Below are 20,126 nucleotides of genomic sequence, written 5' to 3'. Positions count from 1 at the left end.
GAGAAAGTATTTTATTTTGACTTTTGTGAATCATGCCATGCAAGACTGCCTGGCTTTGGCTGAAGCACTCATTACGGTCTTTTGTCAGAGATTTTAACTGACAGGGGGAGGGGGGATACGTTAGAGGTGATGGAATCCCTGTGGAAGTGTTGTGTGTTAAGCATCTTAAAACTATAGCCTATTACTCTCTGTCTAATGGTTTCATAGAGAGGTGAGGTTTAATGGAAGGCTGAAGGGATTGCTCAGAATTTATGTAGATTCTCACCACCAGGACTGAGATAAGAAATTCCCCAAGGCAAAGAAGTCAGTGGTGAAGTACGTATTGAGTTTCCATGAAAAGTTAGAGGGAATAATGAAGATTGTTCAAGAGAACTTAGCAGAGGAACAGGCAAATCAGAACAGTTGGTATTACCAGACAGCCCAGTCTAGAATATTTGAGATAGGGCATAAAGGGATGGTTTTTCTGCCACAATGCACAGACAAACTGAAATTAGCTTGGGAGGGACTTTACATAGTTGTGGATAAACTATTTGTGGAGTGCTTCCACACAGTTGTGGAAGCACTCACGTGGTTTCAGTGGAGAGATCAAGAAAGAAACTAAAGGTGGTATATATGAATACATTCGAGCCTTTATTTGATAGGGAAACGATGGTCCTGAGCAAGGTGAAAAAAAGTGAGTCTGAAGGAGGTCTGATAGATGTACTGGTTTGCATTTCTGAACTGGTACAATGGGAGACTCTGAAGTGGCCAGGAAGAGTGTCAGTTCAGGACAGAGAGAAAATACTTCCAGTTTTGCAGCCGCTTGAGAGCATCTTTAAGAACAAACCAGGGAAGACTGATTTGACAGAGCATGGGATAGACAGAGGGTCTCACTTGCCCAACAGACGCCCACCTTATAAAGTGAATGGTAAATTTTTGAGTGACACAAAGAGACAAATTCAGGAAATGCTTGAGTTAGGAGCCTTCCATGAGAGTTCAAGGGCATCTCTTGTTGTACTGGTAGCTAAGCCAGATGGTTCTATTAGATTTTCCTGTGTACAACAAAAATAATTTGGGATTCCTGCTTCAGAATTTCCGAAGTAGGAAAAAGAGTCAGAAATAAGCAATTTCCGAAGCAGCTTCGGTATGCTCTGTAAAGATTTGGAGCACACCAACAAACTTCCTTCCCTGCTGCTTATTTCACCTAATGGGAGAGAAGAGGAGATCCCGTCCTCACCCTCCCATCGGGTGAAATAAGCGGCAGGGTGGGAAGTTTACCCCTCTGCTTGCTTCAGCTGACGGGCGGGGGAGCAGCCTCCTCTACTGGCCAACTGAAGCTGAAAGGGGCACATTCAAATCCAGCAGCTGACTCCAGCTGACCGGCAGAGGAGGGGCCTCCTCCTCTGCTGGTCAGCTGGAGCCAGCTGCGAGGTTTGAAAGTGCCCCAAAGCTTTCTGAAGCAACCTGAATTGTTTCGGAATCTTTGATTCGGTATTTTCAAATCAGGGCCAACACGCTGGGCCTGATTCAGAAATTCCGAATCTTTACAGAAAGTAACATCATGAAGCACCATACTTATCCTGTGCTTAGCATAGATATCTTGTTGGCCATGTTGGCTTCAGCTAAGATGATACCCAATGTACACTTGTGCAAAGATTCTTGGCCACAGAATTGGAGGAGGAGGCAAGAGACAAAACTGCTTTTATTACTCCTGATAAAATAAAACAATAAATAAAATAAAGCCATTGTTCACTTACGCTCTTCTTGTTTTATATCTACCTCCATTGGCATTTTTTTCAACAAAACGCTTCTGTAGACCTACAGCAAGGCAAGAAAAGCAAGTTTTTGTAATTTATAATTCTGGGAATGTTCTCTGAAGTATATTTAAGTGACAAATATAGTATTATTTATATAGAAGGCCTCAACAAAATAGTTTATACTTATGTTTAAAACATACTTACATGGCTATTTGCTTGTGGCTGGTTTCTATAGCTTTTCATTATGTCCTGAAAAGTCCTTTCCTCTTTGGATACCTGAACAAAAAAGTCAAACTGATCATACAGGAAAAACCCGCCTCTACTTATGCTTTTGCCTGGATCCAAAGGGCACTTTGTAAGAAGTATGTGGGGCTCCAGAGTGTCAGAGAAGGCCTCTGACCTCTCTCTTGCTCTCTCTGTTCTTTTCAGGGTATCCGCTACCTCCTCTTCTAAGTGAGTCTAAAGAATGCTAGTTTAAAATTTCCCAATGCGACTGACTGCTCTGATTAGGTAAGGCCAACTTGTTCTATTGTTACATGGCAATTGGCAACTGGTGAGATTATTGTAACCTTGTAAAGACTTAGCACTGAGGTAAGATGTGTTAAAATTTGTTTTTTGTTGCTAGTCCTCTTAGTTGAAAAACTAGTGTAGAATTCGTATGTATTTTAGAACGTAAAAAGAATATAGAAACAGAAGACAGGCTGCGTATTGTGTGTTCATATTAATGGGCATTATTACCTGCTTTGAATTGGAAACTTCCATAAGTGTTTTTTAGACACCTTTCGCCACAAAAACAAAAATCTGCCGCATATGCAGCAGGGGAGGAATTGTAGCTTCCCACTTAGTTCTTCCAAAAATGTAATGCTATTGTGGGGAAGGCTACTATTGCAGATAATAAAGAATTACACAGGAAGCCTCCTGACTCCTTCCCCTTGAACATACACAGTTGGCACTACGCCTCCGAGGATAAAGATTTTTGAGCCTAGAAGCTAGCTCTAGAAGTTTCCAAACTGAGGCTCTCTTCAAGTACAAGCAAAGCTGATGCACAGAGATGAGGAGTAACAGGTAGAAAAACCAAGATTGAACTAAGATTTAAACAACTAACAATGGATCATCAACAAGACGGGCCTTACTTTTGCCATGATGTAAAATGCACAGAGAAGGAGCTGATCCAAGTGTCTGTCTTGCATTAGATCTGTACAATGAACTAACGTGAATTCAAAACATGTCCACATTTTTCTCCGCAAATCATTAGAAACATCCAGTTTTAAGCATAAATCACGCAGGCGTACACTTGCCAGATGATATACCTATGAAGAAACAAGGCAGAACACTGTGAAATTGATTTTTGCAAGTTTAGTAATCTGAGGAATAAGCAGGGTTGGTGGCAGGAATGAAAAACACTACCCCTTTTGTGTGTTCAGTTAATTAATTTCAATTTATTTAAAATATTTATATACTACTAGGGATGTGCAAGTCAGGTTTGGAATTCAGCAAAAATACCGGATTTTACCCAATTAGGTAAAATCTGGTATTACTGAATTCAATCCAGTATTGCTGAATTGATACCAAACTCAAGTTTACCAGATTTATTCAGTAAAATCCAGTAAACTTTGGGAGCCCCGGCAGCACGTTGTTTTTTGCTGTTCCTTTGCTAAGAAACAGCAAGAAACAGTGTTTTGCGAAGTTTGCACTTTTTTTAGCCGATGGGAGGAGGAAGGAGGAAGTTTGAGAGAGGCAGAAGCAGAAGAGGGAAAGGGGAAAGTGAATAAAGAAAGGAGGGGGGAGTGTGAGCCAATCCTTGCAGCAGCTCTCCTTCTCTGGACCAGTAAGATTCTCGAGAAGGAGAGCGCCTTTTTAAAAGTGCTGCAAGAAGTTTAACAGAAAATGGAGTGCCTGGGGGCACCTTCCTTGGGGGGCCATAAAATGGCCCCTGAAAGTCCAATCTTCATGAAACTTCGAATGTCTTGAGAGGACAGGTAGGAGTGGGTCTCCTCCAAATTCGGTAGATTTTGCATGCAAACTGTCACCTCCAGCCTCCTAGAAAGCCCCCTTTGTTTTTCCCATAGGGAATAATGGAGACTGGAGGTGGCTGAGGGCACTTTCTTTGGGGGGGGGCAAAAAATGGCCCCCCAGGTCCAATCTTCATGAAGCTTGAGGAGTACCTAGAGGACAGGGAGATCCCCTGCAAATCTGTAGATCCCCTGCAAATTTGATAAAATCCAGCCTTAAAATGACCCCCCAGAAAGCCCCGAATCGTGTTTCCTATTGGAAACAATGGCCTAATTTTACTGAATTTCCTTTAGATAGCTGAACCAAACTGGGGAATGAATCTGGCATTTGGGGAATGCTGAATTTTTTTCCCAGGTCGGCTTTACCGAGCCAAGTCAGCCGAATTTTTTTCTGCACACCTCTATATACTACTCTTTCCACTTTTTAAAAGACACTAAATAAAAATCAGTTTTGTAAATAACCAAATCCTAACTAAATAAATGTATACTTCTGCATCAGTAGAATTTCAGTCTAGCAATCCGAAGTGGTTTATTATTGATAAGTAACAATTTGCATCCACTTGCACACATAGGAGCATTTGTGTTCATGCATATTAGGTATACAATTTTCCTATACATCCCACCCTCAACTTTTAGAGCAGCTGGGGCAGGGGGTGAGCAGGAAGACCTACAGTAAAGGAGGAAATCAGAGCACTACTGTCTACTTGGGATACTTTTGCTTGACCAAATGCATCTTTGGAACCAAATCAGCATTCTATAACTTCCAATAAATCTACTTTGTACAGTTTTTTACTTGAAATTATACATTCAGTGTAGACACCAAGACTGTTTTTTTACCAGAATAAACATTGTTTTTTTCTTTCGGGAAGGGAGAACCTTTAATATGAACACTTGTAAGAGCATCCCCTACCTTTCTGAAAAATAGTGCCAAGGATCCAGTTTTCTTTGGCTTGCTTCCTGTTGGCTGATACATGTCTTGTGCTTGAGTTACATGGTGTTGACGTGGGGAAACACTTACTAAAGCTTGAGCAGTGAGGGGCATTTGTCCATGGCCATCCTCTTTAGATTCCTGAGGCAGGTTGACTGAAATGGGTATCAAAGTGATTCCTCCAGTATTATTTGCAATACCTAGGGCACATCCACAAATTAAAGGAAAAATCCATTTGCTTTTATGGATAAATTGCAAATCTCAGACAGACAGAAAACCTTTTATTTTTACAAGGGTGATTTCTCAAGTTATTTTCTCAAGCAATTAGTATAATTGCCTTTATAACAGAACAATTTAAAGTATTTTCCTTAACAGTTAAGAGAAGGAACTCAATGAATTGAAATTCCTTGTACCTCCATTTTTTGTTTTACCAATTTAAGCTTATTAATCAGCACGAAGAACTTCACAAAAAGCTAATCTACAAAAATAAAGGAATAAAACTTTACCATGCAATGGGATTGTCATTGTCTGTCCTGTTGCTCCCGTTACTGTTGCAGTTGCCATGGTAAGAACTGTCTGTTCAGGTGACACAGACACATTTTCATCAGCAAAGCTTGGCATTGGGACTATTTTTAGCCTAGTTCCTTCACTTAGATTCTTTTCAGTGGGTGTTTCTTTAGGGCCTTCATCTCCAAACAACCTTCTCTTAGCACTTCCTGCCACAGGAGAACTGTAGCGTTCATGAACTGAGATTGGAGACAATGGCTGCATATCTAGAATGAAAGGGAAGACAAGCATCACTATAAAGAGCAGTAAGACAGAAAGACATGGCTTTAAATTTCAGGAATGAGTTCTGAGACACAGTATAATCATATAGATACAACAACAATTTCAAAATAATTTTTTGCAGTCACCGAAATTCCTTGTCTAAAAATTCTCTTCCAGAGTCTACATGTTTACTATTGAACTGAATGTTTCATTTAATAATTGCAACCAGGTGTTTCTAGGGAAAATTGACAGCCCCACAGTTTACATGGGAGTGCAAAGCTGACAGCAAATTCACACTAGGCTACTGCTCCTTAACACTGCTTGAAAGAGCTTTGCAAAACCGATTTAGATCAATGAATGAACCACAGAGTATCTTTAGAAGGAGCAAAAGATGAGAGCTCTGAAACTCTTCTTGTTGACATGTTAGCTATCAGGAAGGCTACCTTAAAGTAGAGAACTCTCAGAGGACTGGATTGGAGAGGCTCAAGGGCAATTTATGTAGATCACGCTGGTGGGGCTGTGAAGATGGCATCTACCCTCACTCTCCTGATATTGTTGAGAGTTCTGCATAAGTAAAAAGTTGGAGGGAAAGCATAGAACAGCGCTAGGAGCCAATGCATTGTCAAAGCATCTTTCACCTCTGCCTCATCTGACCAGAACCTGGAGAGGAATCTCGGAGGCTTGTTGCTGATTGCTGAGGTCTAGGCAGGGGAAGCCAAGCCTCCTGGTCACCACTTTTAAGACCCTGGGTTTAAGGCCTATTCTTTTGGGTCTATGTCCAGCCAGCTAAACCACTTGGCTCTGAGGCTGAAGGCTTCATTAGATGCTATACCCAGATTGAGGATGTGTGGCCTGGAAAAGGAAGGATGCCTCCTGGACCTTATGCCAGCTTATCAGTTTGTGTGTGTCATTTCCATCACGCTGGTGGTGAGAATGAGAATGTCTTTTCCTTAGACCAAACTGTGGAATTTGAGGAGGGCTACAGGTGAATTGCTTGTAGTTCCAGCTAACTGATGATGGCTTCTGTCTAGGTACATTTGCCTTGTGCCATATGTCCACAATGGGCTCCCCAGCTGAGATTTGCAAATAGTGGTAACTTGCTTTCTTGGAGGATCTGGAAAGGGCATGTCTCTTCAGAGGCTGATGTCCTGAAGACACCAGGGAAGGACCTATGCACTCCTCTGGGAATTTGATCTGAATGCGCTGGTGCTGCAGGGTGCAGTACTGCCCTGCAGAGACAGCAAGTGGAATCACTCCCAGAGAACTGTCTAGACACATAAAATCATCAGGCACAATATGTGGGCTAGGATCGTAAGGTCCACTGAGGAAGACTGCTGGACTGGTGGGAGGGCTTTCATGAGGTTTGAGATGCAGTCTTTCAGGAGGTGGAGTGTGGAGAGAGGTGTCGATTGGTGTCCACAGATAGACTATGTTCTGAGATAGAATCAAGATGATTTTCTGGAACCCATGTTGTCTCAGGGTCTGAAGCATTAGCTGGACACGGAGCCAGCCCTAACTCCTGAACTTGGACAGGATTAGGTGGTCATCCAGTTAGGGGTAGATAATATACTCTCTGAAATCTGAGAGGTGCCATAAGTTTGGTGAAGACTGTGGGGAGGAAGACAGACCAAATGGGACCACTCCATACTGAAAGGGGCTGGAGCCACAGGCAAAGGGGTGGAATTTCCCTGAGGAAGGGTGTATTGGAACGTGACGGTAGGCCTCCTTGAGCTCTTTGAATGCCAGGAAGTCCCCTGCATGGGAAGACTGTTACTATGGAACAGAATCACCTCTTCCTCACAAGTCTGTTGAGGTGCTTCAGATCTAGAATTGCCCTCCAGTTTCTGTTTCTCTTGACTACTACAAGTTAGGTCTATGAAAAAAATTTCCTTCTTTGACACTGGCTCTATAGCCTGATCCGGATGAGGTGCTTAATGGTTTGTTACATGAGTCAGCGACATGCCTCCTTCCTTAATTTGGGAGACAGGATGAACTGGTAGATGGCTGGCTGGGAGAGGTCTATCCTGTACCCGGGGTGACCATCTGGTGGATCCATCTATCTGTAGCCAGACTGGAGCAAAGGACAGGAGACATTCACCTATGACGGCAAAGGGAATGGAACTACTTTTTTCTGGTTTTGAAGATGGAAATAGTACCCTGGGAACTATTTTATGACCTGGGATGGAATATGGATTTATTCCAAGAGGACCTGTTGTTTCTGCTGCGCAAGGAGCTTCTAAAGGGACAAAAGAAACTACATGAAGGTCTGGAGTTTTGAGTCATCCTTTCTAGAAGCAGAAGGCAGTGCCTTCTTCTTTCCCTTGTCTCATCCTGTACTTCTTTGAGGGCTGCATCCCCAAAGAGTTACACTCACCTCCATAAAGTACAGGCAGAAAGGTCAGATTTTGTCAAAAGGTCCCCTTTCCAATGTTTTAGCCATAAACTGAAGCAGACCATGATATCTGCAGTCCTGACACATAGAGAATTCAACTAAATCTGATATGGCCGATATTCAATGGCGCTGAAGCTGATATCCACTTAAGAATGCAACAGCTTTCTTGATTTTCAGTTAAGGTCTGTTTGAGCCTGACTGAGTCCAGGATAGGGCCCTCCAGGAGGTTTTCTATCCACAGGACTGTAGTCCTGGAAAAGAAGGAAAAGGCAGAACTGGTTTTGATAGTGAGAGCCGAAGCCTCGTGGACCTTTGAAAAAGATATCTCATTCTTCCTATCCCCTAGATTCCTTTTCTTGTTCTGAATGAACTGCTTTTGAACAAAACTCAGACTGCAATGATGTTAAGTGGCTAGAAAGGGCAATGAAGATCACCATGTGCAGGGGAACTGTTGAGGAAATGGCTGCCACGGCAGGAAGGATGGGATGGTGAAAATGATGCTCATTCTTCAAAGCCCTGCCAGTAGCTGATGCCCTGAGATCAGAATAGCAGAAGCCAGAGTCCTCAGAGGAATAAGTCAGGGACGATACCTTCTAGAGGAATATCTCCTGTATGTTTTAGATCTAAGGGGAGAGGGACAGGAGGCAGATAATGAGGAAGCCTCCCCCTTCACCTCCTGTGACCTCTTTTCCATTTTCTCTGCCTTTTCAGGGGTGAAAACTAGTCAAAGGGTTAAAATTGCTGATTTTGCTGACCAAAATTCCAAAGAAGCTGACAAAAAGCTGACAAATTACTGACAAATTTAATTTCGGCCTATCGATAAATTAGCGGTTTAAAAGTAAAACTGGGACTTCATTTAAAAATTATTATTATCTGGCTTCCACCATCCTCATAGCCAGTCACCACACACCTTTTTATTGAATTTTTTTTAATGGAGATAGGACAATAGTTTATTATTGTACAAAATTTAAGGCAAAAAGATTATTTTTAAAAATAATTGCATACTGCAGATAATAAAGCAGCAAAACATTAAAACAAAACATAATTACTGTAAGGTAAGATTTGTCTTTGCTTTTACTTTATCTTTGGTTTTTTTTGCTGAAAAAAGAAGTCATTAACACTCTTTTGTTTCTCACCAGTTTTCTGCACTGCATCTGCCAGCATTTTTTTCTTGTCCTCTTCTTCCGTCGCTTTCTCCGCTCCTTCTAGCACAAGCTGAATCCCACCATATCCTTTTTCTCAGCAGCCTCCTTTACACGTTTGGTTGCATCACTTAGCAATGTTCGAGCAATCATCCTCTTCTTGTTCTGTTCTTGTCTCAGCTTTTTCAGTTTTATTTCCTTCTCTTGTATACAATCCTTTTCACTTTCTATCTTCTTAAACTTTTCTAACTACTCTGACTTTTCCCTTCCTTTTCTTTTTCTTTTTGCTCCTTCTCTTTAATGGCACGCTGTTCATCATAATATTGTTTGTAATGAATGTGAGCTGTTCTTGCCATCTGTAAAAGCTCCTCTGTGATATTAATATGGTGTACCTTGTTTTCATATACATACTAGAAACAGAGCCCATTGTGCAAATAAATACAACAGGCTCTAGAAAGCTGGGGAGGGCTGAGGGGGGAGGTGGTTAGGAAGGGCTGGCAGGTGGGGGGCAAGGGGGGTCTGGGGAGAGGTGAAAAGCAGGAGGGGTCTGGGGACGGATGGCAGGTAGGGAGGCAATGGGGTTTGGGGAGGGTGGAGGGTTCTGGGGAGGGATGGCAGGTAAGGAGGCAATGGGGGTTTAGGGAGGGTGGAGATGCAGGAGGGGTGTGGGGCAGGATGGCAGGTAGGAAGGGCAAGGGGGGTTGGGGAGGGTGGAGAAGCAGGAGGGGTCTGGGGAGGGATGGCAGGTAGGGAGGCAATGGGGGTTTGGGAAGGGTGGAAAGGCAGGAAGGGTGTGGGGCAGGATGGCAGGTAGGAAAGGCAAGGGGTGGTTTGGGGAGGGTGGAAAGGCAGGAGGGGTCTGGGGAGGGATGGCAGGTAGGAAGGGCAAGGGGGGGTTGGGGAAGATGGAGAAGCAGGAGGGGTCTGGGGAGGGATGGCAGGTAGGGAGGCAATGGGGGTTTGGGGAGGGTGGAAAGGCAGGAAGGGTGTGGGGCGGGATGGCAGGTAGGAAAGGCAAGGGGTGGTTTGGGGAGGGTGGAAAGGCAGGAGGGGTCTGGGGAGGCCTGGAAGGCGGGGTGTGGAGCCAGGGAGGGAGGGCAGAGTGGGTTCGCTCTTCCCTCCACATGCCCGGCTTCAGTGGGCCTCGCAGGGCGATGGGCGCATTGCTCATGCCCCATCGCCCTGTCCCTGCTGAGAGCGCCGTGGCACAGCACGGCTCCAAGGGGGATGGGTGTTTCACCCGCCCGGGCCCCGCCAAGAGCGGCGCAGCGTGGCTCGGTAGGGCTCCGAGGGCGACGGGCGCTTTGCCTGCCCTGCCCGCGCTGCAGCTCTGCAGGGCGAGGGCCGTTTCACCTGCCTGGGCCCCGCCGAGAGCGCCGCGGCGCAGCTCGGTAGCGCTCCGAGGCTGACAGACATTTTGCCTCCACCCGGCCCCCGGTGAGAGCAGCGCGGTGGGGCTCCGAGGGGGATGGGCGCTTCGCCTGCCCGGGCCCCGTCAAGAGCGCTGCGGCGTGGTGTGGCAGGGCTCCGAGGGCGATGGGCATTTTGCCTGCCCAGGCCCCTCCGAGAGCGGCGCAGCGCGGCTCGGTGGAGCTCCGAGGGGCAAGGGCGCTTCGCCGTCGCCCGGGCTCCACTGGGGCTTGAGCGCATCACTCTTCCTGCGCCGCCCTCTTCTTCCAGCTGGGCTACCTAGCCCACGCCCTCCATTGGCGGCCTTCCCCGGCGCGCTTTTATGCTGGTGCGCCCCGTGCAGGCGCACCAGCATCAATGTGAGTCGTCGGATAGATGCTAAGGGAATTATATAGTAGGATAAAGTTTCTTTGACCATCAGGTGAGCATTCAAAGTTCTCTCTGACATGCTGGCCCTTTCATCGGTCAAACTGCATCCAGATTTTGAAAAACCTCTTTCTATGTCCACACTACCATATGATAACGATAATGCTGCTTTCACCACCTTGGTAACCAGTGGGTATTTTGGATGTCCAGATGGTTTTGTCTTTTCAAACAAAAACACAAACTGCATTCACAAGAAACAAAGAAATGCTGACTTTGCTGACCAATTTTTTAAAAAACTGACAAATTGCTGCCCAAGATGAAAAATCTGACTTTTACTGATTTTGCTGACCAGTTCCCACTCCTGCCTTTTCTACATATCTCCCACTACCTTCTGGGTGATTCAATTATAGATGACTGGGTGGAATTGAAGTTCCATCTAAAACTGGGGGTGGACTAGGGAATTATCAAGATAAGCAAGTCCTTGGCAAGTCTGTTTGAGTATCACAGCCTCCTTCCCTGAATCCTGCTGAGAATTACTCACTCCATGGGCATGGGCAGAGAGGCTGGAACTGACCTGTAAGAGCCTTTGTGGTCAGGCACTCCTTGGGATAGCAAGGCTGCCGCTGCAACTTGCTCTGGAAGTGGCATCTGGGTCCCAAGGGAGTCAGTTGTTGCAAGGACAGCAGAGTGAGAAATAGCCCCATCTTCTAGCCCTGCCACCTCCAACGCTTCAGGGCTGGCAGAAGCTGCTGTTGCCTTCACCAAGTCTTCCAAGAAAAAGGAAGGCTCATCCACTTAAGAGCACAACAGAGATGCTCCAGCCACTCTGGCACAGGTAAAGAAGAAGTCACTGAAGTGCACTGGACAGTGAGTGGATCTGGGGAGGAAGGGCACCAGGCTGACCACAGCAACTTTTTCTTCTTGGCTTGAGAAGCAGATGAGAGGAGGCACAAGGCTGCTGAGTACTCCAAGGAATTTTTAGATGCTTAGGCATGTTAATTATTTCAACTAAGGAGAGAGCTAGAAGCTTGTCTTGCCACGAAACTTGGCAGAGCATGAACTGGGAGTTTCACCCTTAGGACAACTGATAATTTCAGCAAATTAATTTGCATTAAACTCTGCCCAAGGAACAAGAGGCATGAGGAGAAGCAGTGGGGGGCATAACCCCTTGTAAGGACACCTTCCTCCAACTGACAGAGTAGACAAACACTTTCTAATTTCTTCTTGCCAAAAACAAGAAGAAAATTTGTGCAATGCTTTTTTATTCAAAATCAGCACAAAACTCTTTGCAAGCATCCTGGCCCATATCCCTTTCAGGTTCAGATTTAAATGCTAGCTTTTAAATAAAACTCAGGTCACTGACTCCAATCAATCATCACACTAAAGGGACACCTTTAATATTACTACTTTCAGAGACAAAACATAATCAAATGCAAGGCAGGGGCAGAAAAACAAACACTGAACTTACCCCGTCTAAGATTTCCCCCGAGATCTGTCCGAACTTCCTTTACTCGAGGATGCACTATAGGAGACACTGGCATCGTAGGCAGATGTCCCAGTCCTCTTCCCCCATTTCCTGTTTCAAAATTACATGGGAATACTACCTGGAAAAGAAGAGGTGAAAACTTTTCAAGAAATAGGAACTATACTCCTTTTTTACATATAGGTTGTTTGGTTTTATTAAAATAAAGAGTATTACATTAAATGTTCTAATTTAAGAGCCAGTGTGGTGCAATGGTTTTGAATTTTGGTGTAAGACTGGGTTTAAATCTCTGACTGCTATAAAATTAACTAGGTGCCTTGAGTCTCTCTCAGCCTAGCCTACCTGACTGGCTTGTTCTGAGGATAAAATAGAAAAGGGGAAAACCACATACACCACTGCGAGCTGCTTGGAAGAAAGGTGGGATTAAAAACTCATCAAATAAAAACAAATTATCTGAGATTTCCCCCCTTGTTCCTCAATATAAGTATGACTCCTGCATATTTTTCCATTTATTTATTTGCCTGCCAACATACTTCTTCACAGGTGGGAACTTTGTTTTCTGATGCTTGGAGTGCATCCCACAGTGCAGAATCTTTTGTCCAGGCTAAACTTTCAAGAATCTGTTCCTCAATGCTGTTGAGATGCTTCACCGTATCTCTAGAGAGGCCTTCTTCTGACCGAATCAAGACTTCAATCACCTTGAACAAAATAAAGCAGTTTGGTCTTTATACATTCCCCCCCTACTTATGTATGAGGTTTAATTTCCATAATCCAAAAGATTCATTTCTCTTGTTCATCAGCTTTTAGTTTTGGACTTATATATAGCCTCAAGTACACAGTATCCAAGAAAATTACCCTGCACAGGTCACACAACTTCTGATTTTATAATGTGAGTTCACAAATGGTACAGGAGAAGGATTTTTAGAATTATCCAAGCAATGTGACTCCCACTACCACAAACTTTCATTTGTATAAGTAGTAAGAAGGAAGGTCTTCCAAATAGAAACCACCTGTAAATCCAGTTCAATGATGTCCTTTTTAACTACTCTTCCTATTTTCTGCCTGATGGTATTTTCACAAAAACTAAGCAATTCTAACAATCTCTTTGAAGATAAAACTAACATAAACCTTAAGTTAGTTTCATGAACTTTACACCAAGTTTTCTAGGCTTCTCTTACCATTATTAAAGGCAAATAATCTGAGCCATCCACATATTAGATTTATTTAGGTATATACCCAAGAAAATTTAAGGAGCACTTAGAAAGGTTATGTGAATGCAGCACACTTATGCCTCACTCAGATACACTAGCCAGAGTGCTGGGATCAGCCACTGCTCTCTATCAAGTGTACCAATTGGCAGCAACATCCGATGATGATGCACAGCACATGAAACATCCCTTTGACATTCTTCACTTATGTTTACCTTATAAAAATAGAATGGTTTGAGGTTAAGAACTTCGATGATCCATGGGAAGGTTCGTGATGAACTATATGCAAAGAGCACAATCTCCAAACAACATGCCATTAGGGAACGATGGAAAATATCTTGTTCTAAAAGAGCCTAGAGAGAACAATCAATGAGAACAATTACAGCCCATAACCATAAGAGAAACAGGAAATCAGGGTCCTTTTCAGTGTCTACTATTGTAGCATATTGGTTATGTGGCTGGCCTGCAAATCAGCACTCTTGGGTTCAAATCCCACTACTGCCATGAGCTCAGCAAGTGGCCTTAGGTAAGCCACTCTTCTCAGCTCCAGCTCCCCAGCTGTATTGTAGAAATAACGATAACACTTTGTTCTGAATGAGGCAAAAATCTGTCTAGAAGAGCGGTATATAAGAGCACTGTTATTATTAGTACTGAGAATGAAATGAATAAGCAGTTTTGAAAGAAGAACCAAGATTTGTGTGAAAGTTGTCCCGCCATACAGCTTAGTGACAACAGAACACTCAGCTACGGATTAACAGCCTTATTCAATTTCTAGTTACAGTGTTCTCTTTTTTGGAGAAGTTCTTTCAATTATTCTGTTACAAACGACTGTCATATAGTAAAATCTCAGTGCAATAATTTTAAGAGACAAACTTTTTCTAATAACAAGCTATTGTTTCATGGTCAACACTGATTATTTTTCCAAGAGCAAACTTTCAGCTCAACTCTAAGAACACTTTCCTGGGAGGAAGCCCTATTGAACAGGCCTGAGTAGAATTCTAAGAATGCTTAGGATTGCTCCCTCTATAGAATATTAGGACTATACTCTATTAATAAATGTTATAAAACTGAATTTGTTCTAGAAATAAGTACTAATTTAAATGGAAGAAACTAATAATTAAAAAGACTAATAATTCTAAGATATTTCCACACTAGAAAATTAATGCTGATGGTTCCACAGGAAAGACCAATCCGACTTCAATCATCAAGGAAAAATTATATCTGCAGCTTCTTTTACTCCTGGCTAATTAAAGGAGAAAGTAGTACAGAAGACGATGCAATTAATATATGAAGTTGCCTTGTACGGATAGACTATTGGTCTACCTAGCCAAGTAGTGCCTACTCTGGCTGCTGGCTGCTCTCCAAGGTTCGTGGAAATCCAAGATCCTTTTAACTAGAGACACTGGAAACTGAATTTTCAAAATATGTCTACCACTGAGCTATGGTACCTCCTGACATAAAAGAAATATGCAAACAAATTCACAGTGTCAAATGCTGTCTTATGAATGCAAAAATAGAATTAATATTTTGGGATTCCTAAAGTATTAATTAAATTCTCAAAGAGACTGTAAGATTTTTCCACCAGGCATTTACTTACAGTCATGTCTTTCCCGTGCAGCCTTCTCATTTCCTGTACCATTATGGTCTCCAAAATTTTATAATAAAGAATTTCAGCCAATTTTAATCGGTTTACAGCAAAATCTGCAATTTAAACCAAATACTCATGATGTTGTGGTTTAAGAGTTTTACACCATTTAACTATATTTTCCCCAACAAGGAATGAAGTATGTGACTTTATACTGAAAAAGAGAACATCAAAAGGTGCAAATGTTAAGAGAGAAATTCTGGAAGCAGCACTCACTGAATACACCAGTCTGAATACTTACACCAAGACTGGGCTATAAATACAACCTAAATATGTGTGCTACTCAGACACTGCAGAATTTGAGCAAAAGGCAGTTTCTATTTACAGCAGACACCATGGTTATACAGCTTAGTGATAACAAAACAATTTTAAAATGTTGAAAAAATGTTGGTCCTGATATGAGTAAGTCAGATACAGAAAAAAGGCAAGGTGTTATGGTTAGTGTTGGACAAGGACCAAGGTGACCTGATCACATCTCCCGTTCAGCTATGAAGTTTCCTGAGTAACCATCGAGCAGCCACTCTTTCAACTGAATCCACCTGACAGAACTGCTCTAGCAATGAAATGGAGAACAGAACCATGCATGCCACCAGGAGCTGCCGAGATGAAATACACTCTTAGGTAAATGGGTCATCTTTCTCTAACTTCCTTTCTACAATAATTTCAAGGCAATAGTCTGGTGCTATTCCTGGAAAGATGACTGAGTTGCAAATTATCCACTTTAACTGATATCTGCTATTAGTAATATACTTTTTTATCCCTTGACTGACATAGTTAATTGACATTAGGAATGCATCGTGCTGTTTCAGAAGAACAAAACAGTAACGTAACGCTACAAAATGCTTCTTCATGCAATTAAACTGCAATGGGGCAAAATAAAAGATACTTTATACATCCATTTTCCACACAAAAGTTCCATCATTAAACTCTCAGTGTGCTGGATCCTACAGATCTATTCTGCTAAACGGCATTTTCTACTGGTGCAAGGAGCCTTCCACCCGTGAAAAAGCTTGCTGTGTCTGCCAAAGGCTTCTTTCCACTAGAAGAACACACTGCCATTAGCAGAATGTGTCAGTAGGATCAAATAACCTTTCTGCAACAGCTTCTGACAGCTCTGGCTTTGAAATTCATAATGTTCTATTCCCCCCCCCCACCCTTTCAATCTTACCTATGTGTGATCCTGGCTGGTCATCAGTTGACTGAGTGTAGCTCTGACAGAAAGCTTCTCCTATATCTTTTACTCTGTTTGTGATATTTTCCACTGGGTTGCGTACACAAGATCTGTAGTAGTGTGCACGTGTGTGCACGCACACACAATAGAAAGGTTTTTATTTATTGTCTTGTGCCACAAAGGTTTCTATATACCATAAGGATAATAACATACATTTTAACATTTTTAAAGGTTTATAATCCAATACGAAAAAAAACCCACTAAGCTTTCTAGTCTGTTTTTCTGCCCTTACTATTCCCCATTTGAATTGTAACCCTGCCTTACTTCAAGACATCTTCCATAACTTTGGACATAAGAAGCATATATTGTGAATTAATAATGAATGACAACGTTTAACATTGTAATAAATTTTCCAGTTGATTGACCTGTCACAAATCATCATAGCATAAACACAGCTTAAATAAATAAATGCATGCATAAATACATGTGTTTTAATTGTCATGAAATAAAGAATTCACTTGATCTGTCAGTACCCCCCCCCCTTCATGCTATTGTGGGCAACTGACCCCAATTAACCACCAAGCACAACTTGAGTCGGAAAACTGTATTGCCAAAATCCTGTGCAATAAGTCACTGATTCTTTGCCAACCAGTTCTTGAGGTATGCATTTGACCATGACTGCGGTATTGCTTTGAGAATAAAGAGTTTATTGTTAGCACTTATCCCACAGCTTTTTACCACTGTACCAGCAGTTAGAGATGGACACGAAACAAACCATGGAACAAAATTCCGTACGGAATGGCTGGTTCGTTTGCACCGAAACACGCATTCTGTGGGAACGCATTTTTACGGAACAATCAAATTTTTCCAGCTGTTCTGTGGCCGGTTCGGAGTTTCACAGGCTGTGAAACTGACAGCCTCTGGCAGCAGGAGAAAGAGGCTGTCAGTTTCACAGATCTCGTGCTGGGTTCAGCTCATCGGCTGAAACCAGTGCAGGGGTCTGTGAAACTGATAGCCCGGTTCTCCTGCTGCCTGGGCAGCAGAAGAAAGGGGCTGTCTGTTTCAAACGCCCCGCACTGGCTTCAGCAGCCAGTGCAGGGTGGTTGAAACGCCATGAACCACGAACTGGGAAAAGGTTGGAAGTTTGTGGTATATTATGAACCACAAATCACGTGGTTCGGGTTTTTTTTGGTTCGTGCCCATGTCTACCAGCAGTATAGACTTGAAAATGAGAATAAAAATTAGTATGGAAGATCTTTATATGCCCCATAGTGTTGGCTTGCCATCTTGGCTGCCTGGTCGGCCAATTCACTGGCTTAAATTCCAACATGTGTTAGCAAAAACCAAACCAAACATTCAACTAGGAAAATACAATGGAAAACAAAGGATGCAAATTGATGATGAACAACTCTAAGGCTACCAAATAATTGCACCACAGAGAATCCAGATTTTCCCAAACCCAGAAATGTCTTATGATTGAATACTAGTGGAATTTCAAAAAAGTTATGCAGTATTGGTACTCACTCTCTGGCTTGTGGAGAGCCATATTTGAAATTATCATCCTCCAGAACAGCTACATGACTACTGCATGCCCTGTATGTGCCACCCCAGAACACATACAATAAAATATAAGTATTAATATTAAACGTGTATATCTATAACCTTTTAAATTAACAGAGTACCTCCGAGTATGTAGGACTTGCCTCCCCTCACCAGTGCTGAACCTTAGCTAGTCTTGTATATCTGGAGTGAAACAGGAAGAACTTGAAAAGTCAGGCAGATGACACAAAACAGTGTACAAGTTTTCATGTTCTCCAGCTCTCTTAATTATGCTTCCCTATGTTAAAATACCCTTCAAGTTGAACTCTAGCATTGTATGAGATAAGGTGGTTGGAACCTCTCTCCGTGCTAAATGGAAACAACCTGTCATTCACAACCCACACCAGGCAACAGCCTTGTCTACTTTCCTGAAATATGGGGCAGGTGCCATGTTGGGAAATGGTGCTCAGAAGAGCCAAGGTTACATCTGCCCACTTCGAGTGGGCACCCTCCCAGAAGTTAGGCCCTTCTACCTGCCAGGAGAAAGGGGGAGGGGGAGAAATAATGTCATGTGGCACATCTACATAACTTTCAGGTGAAAACCTGGATGTGGCAGCAGCACCATCAGGCAACACTCGAGAATTTCCCCAAAACCGTATGGCATTACCATAAGAGTTTTTGGGAAGTCCAGAGAGTTGCCTGACACCACATCTGGGTTTTCACTTGTAAGTGAAATTGACATCCAGCAATGTCATTTCTACCCCTTGCCCTCACCTCTAAAGCTCCTGGGTGCCAGTTGATGGCCTGGCAACTCTGGAAGAGCCATAGGTAGTATCATCAAAGAGCCACATGTGGCTCCCAAGCCACTGACTAAATATCACTGGCACAGATAATTCAATTGAAACTTCCTTACCACAGTTTGGTGCTTAAGAATGTGGGTCCAAGATGAAGTTGGAAGTGACTGGTCAGACTCAATTTTTAGTCAAGGAACTGAGCATCACAGGTTTGGAGCTCCCTGGCAGGGGCTGTGGCAATTGTTCCTGTACATCACAGGGACAACAGCTGTGGAGCTGTACAGTCTTTTGAACCCAGATATGCTTGGAGCGTCAATGTGGTGCAGTTATGGATGCATTCTTAGAGAATAAACCTATACCTCATGTTCAGTTTTCTTTAACTAGACTTCAACATTTGTTGTATTTAAATCAGTATACAGAACTTCAAGAAGCCCAAAGAGAAAATAATAATTTCACATGTTAATAACTGTAGAAAATCAAATTTTGTAATGAAGATCCAAAGAGGTACATATAGTGGGATTTAAGGAACTTTTGCCCTGACCTGGATGGACTAGGCAAGTCTGATCTCGTTAGCTATTGGAAGCTAAGCAACCTTGGTTAGTAATTGGATAGGAGATCTCCAAAGACCAGGGTTGCTGTGCAGAGGCAGGCATGGAAAACTACCTCTGTCAGTCTCTTGCCTGAAAACCCCATCAGGGATCACTTTGGCTGCAACTTGATGGCATTTTAAACACTCACAAGGAACATTTAATGTGTTTTTTAGACCTGTTCTTTGAACAGCAAGACCCCGCCCCCTGCTCCATGCCACATCACAGATTTCTTTACAGGGGTCATTAATTTTCAAAAGTATTTCACCATTTGGTATTGTAAGAAGGCTGCTGTTTGAGAAACACGGTATGCTTTTTTGGTAATCTTGTTCCTCAAGTTTAAAGCCACAAACAGTCAGAAAGAAGGCGAGACAAAAGAAACATGAATGGATCTTAACAAAGAAATACTTTGCACACTTACTCAAAAGTAGCTAGAAGCTGTTCACTTGGTGCACTTTTCAGCCCTGCTACAATACTCTGTAGCCTGCTTACACTTTGTGTTGCAGAAGCAACTGGAGTAATTACTGCTTCTTTCTCTCTCAGGTATCTTCTGCCAGTCAAGGGTGTGGAAGGTGCAAAAGATCTTTTCTAGCAAGTGAGAAACTTCTGTAAAATGTTTTGGTCCACTGAAAACTCCATAAATCCTATCAAAACTCAGATGCATAACTGCAGATCACAATACTACAACTACATCACTTCCAAACAGCTATTTGGAAACCACTGGTAATTCAAACTTCCAAGAACTGCTACTCTGCTTTTACCTGAGGACTCAGTAAACAAAAGGGCAGAAAGAGCTCCTCCTAACCTCCCAGAAACCAGTTTTTGTAAACATCCAATTATAAGGATTTCTCACTGCATAGCCCCTAATGTTGAAGTATTTAAACATCATACATAATAACTATTATATATATTTTTAAAGTTCTACTTAGGATTGCAACACCAGAA

General features: G+C 42.8%; 1 protein-coding gene across 1 annotated transcript in view; it reads right to left on the bottom strand.

Annotated features, from left to right (window-relative positions):
* RBL1 (RB transcriptional corepressor like 1) overlaps positions 1-20,126 on the bottom strand; it is a 37,342-nt gene that overhangs the window by 8,834 nt on the left and 8,382 nt on the right. The window contains exons 9-19 of the mRNA XM_054980899.1: positions 19,603-19,769; positions 16,259-16,371; positions 15,043-15,146; positions 13,661-13,798; positions 12,771-12,935; positions 12,223-12,358; positions 5,183-5,449; positions 4,659-4,876; positions 2,870-3,046; positions 1,941-2,012; positions 1,737-1,797 (exon numbers count right to left, since the gene is read on the bottom strand). Of these exons, the coding sequence (XP_054836874.1) occupies positions 1,737-1,797; positions 1,941-2,012; positions 2,870-3,046; positions 4,659-4,876; positions 5,183-5,449; positions 12,223-12,358; positions 12,771-12,935; positions 13,661-13,798; positions 15,043-15,146; positions 16,259-16,371; positions 19,603-19,769 (1,618 nt within the window). The remainder of the gene's footprint in view (positions 1-1,736; positions 1,798-1,940; positions 2,013-2,869; positions 3,047-4,658; positions 4,877-5,182; positions 5,450-12,222; positions 12,359-12,770; positions 12,936-13,660; positions 13,799-15,042; positions 15,147-16,258; positions 16,372-19,602; positions 19,770-20,126) is intronic.

The sequence above is a fragment of the Eublepharis macularius genome, chromosome 5, assembly GCF_028583425.1.
Source record: "Eublepharis macularius isolate TG4126 chromosome 5, MPM_Emac_v1.0, whole genome shotgun sequence".
Taxonomy (NCBI): domain Eukaryota; kingdom Metazoa; phylum Chordata; class Lepidosauria; order Squamata; family Eublepharidae; genus Eublepharis; species Eublepharis macularius.
The sequence above is the reverse complement of the archived record's forward strand: the minus strand, read 5'-3'. Positions and strand labels throughout refer to the sequence as shown.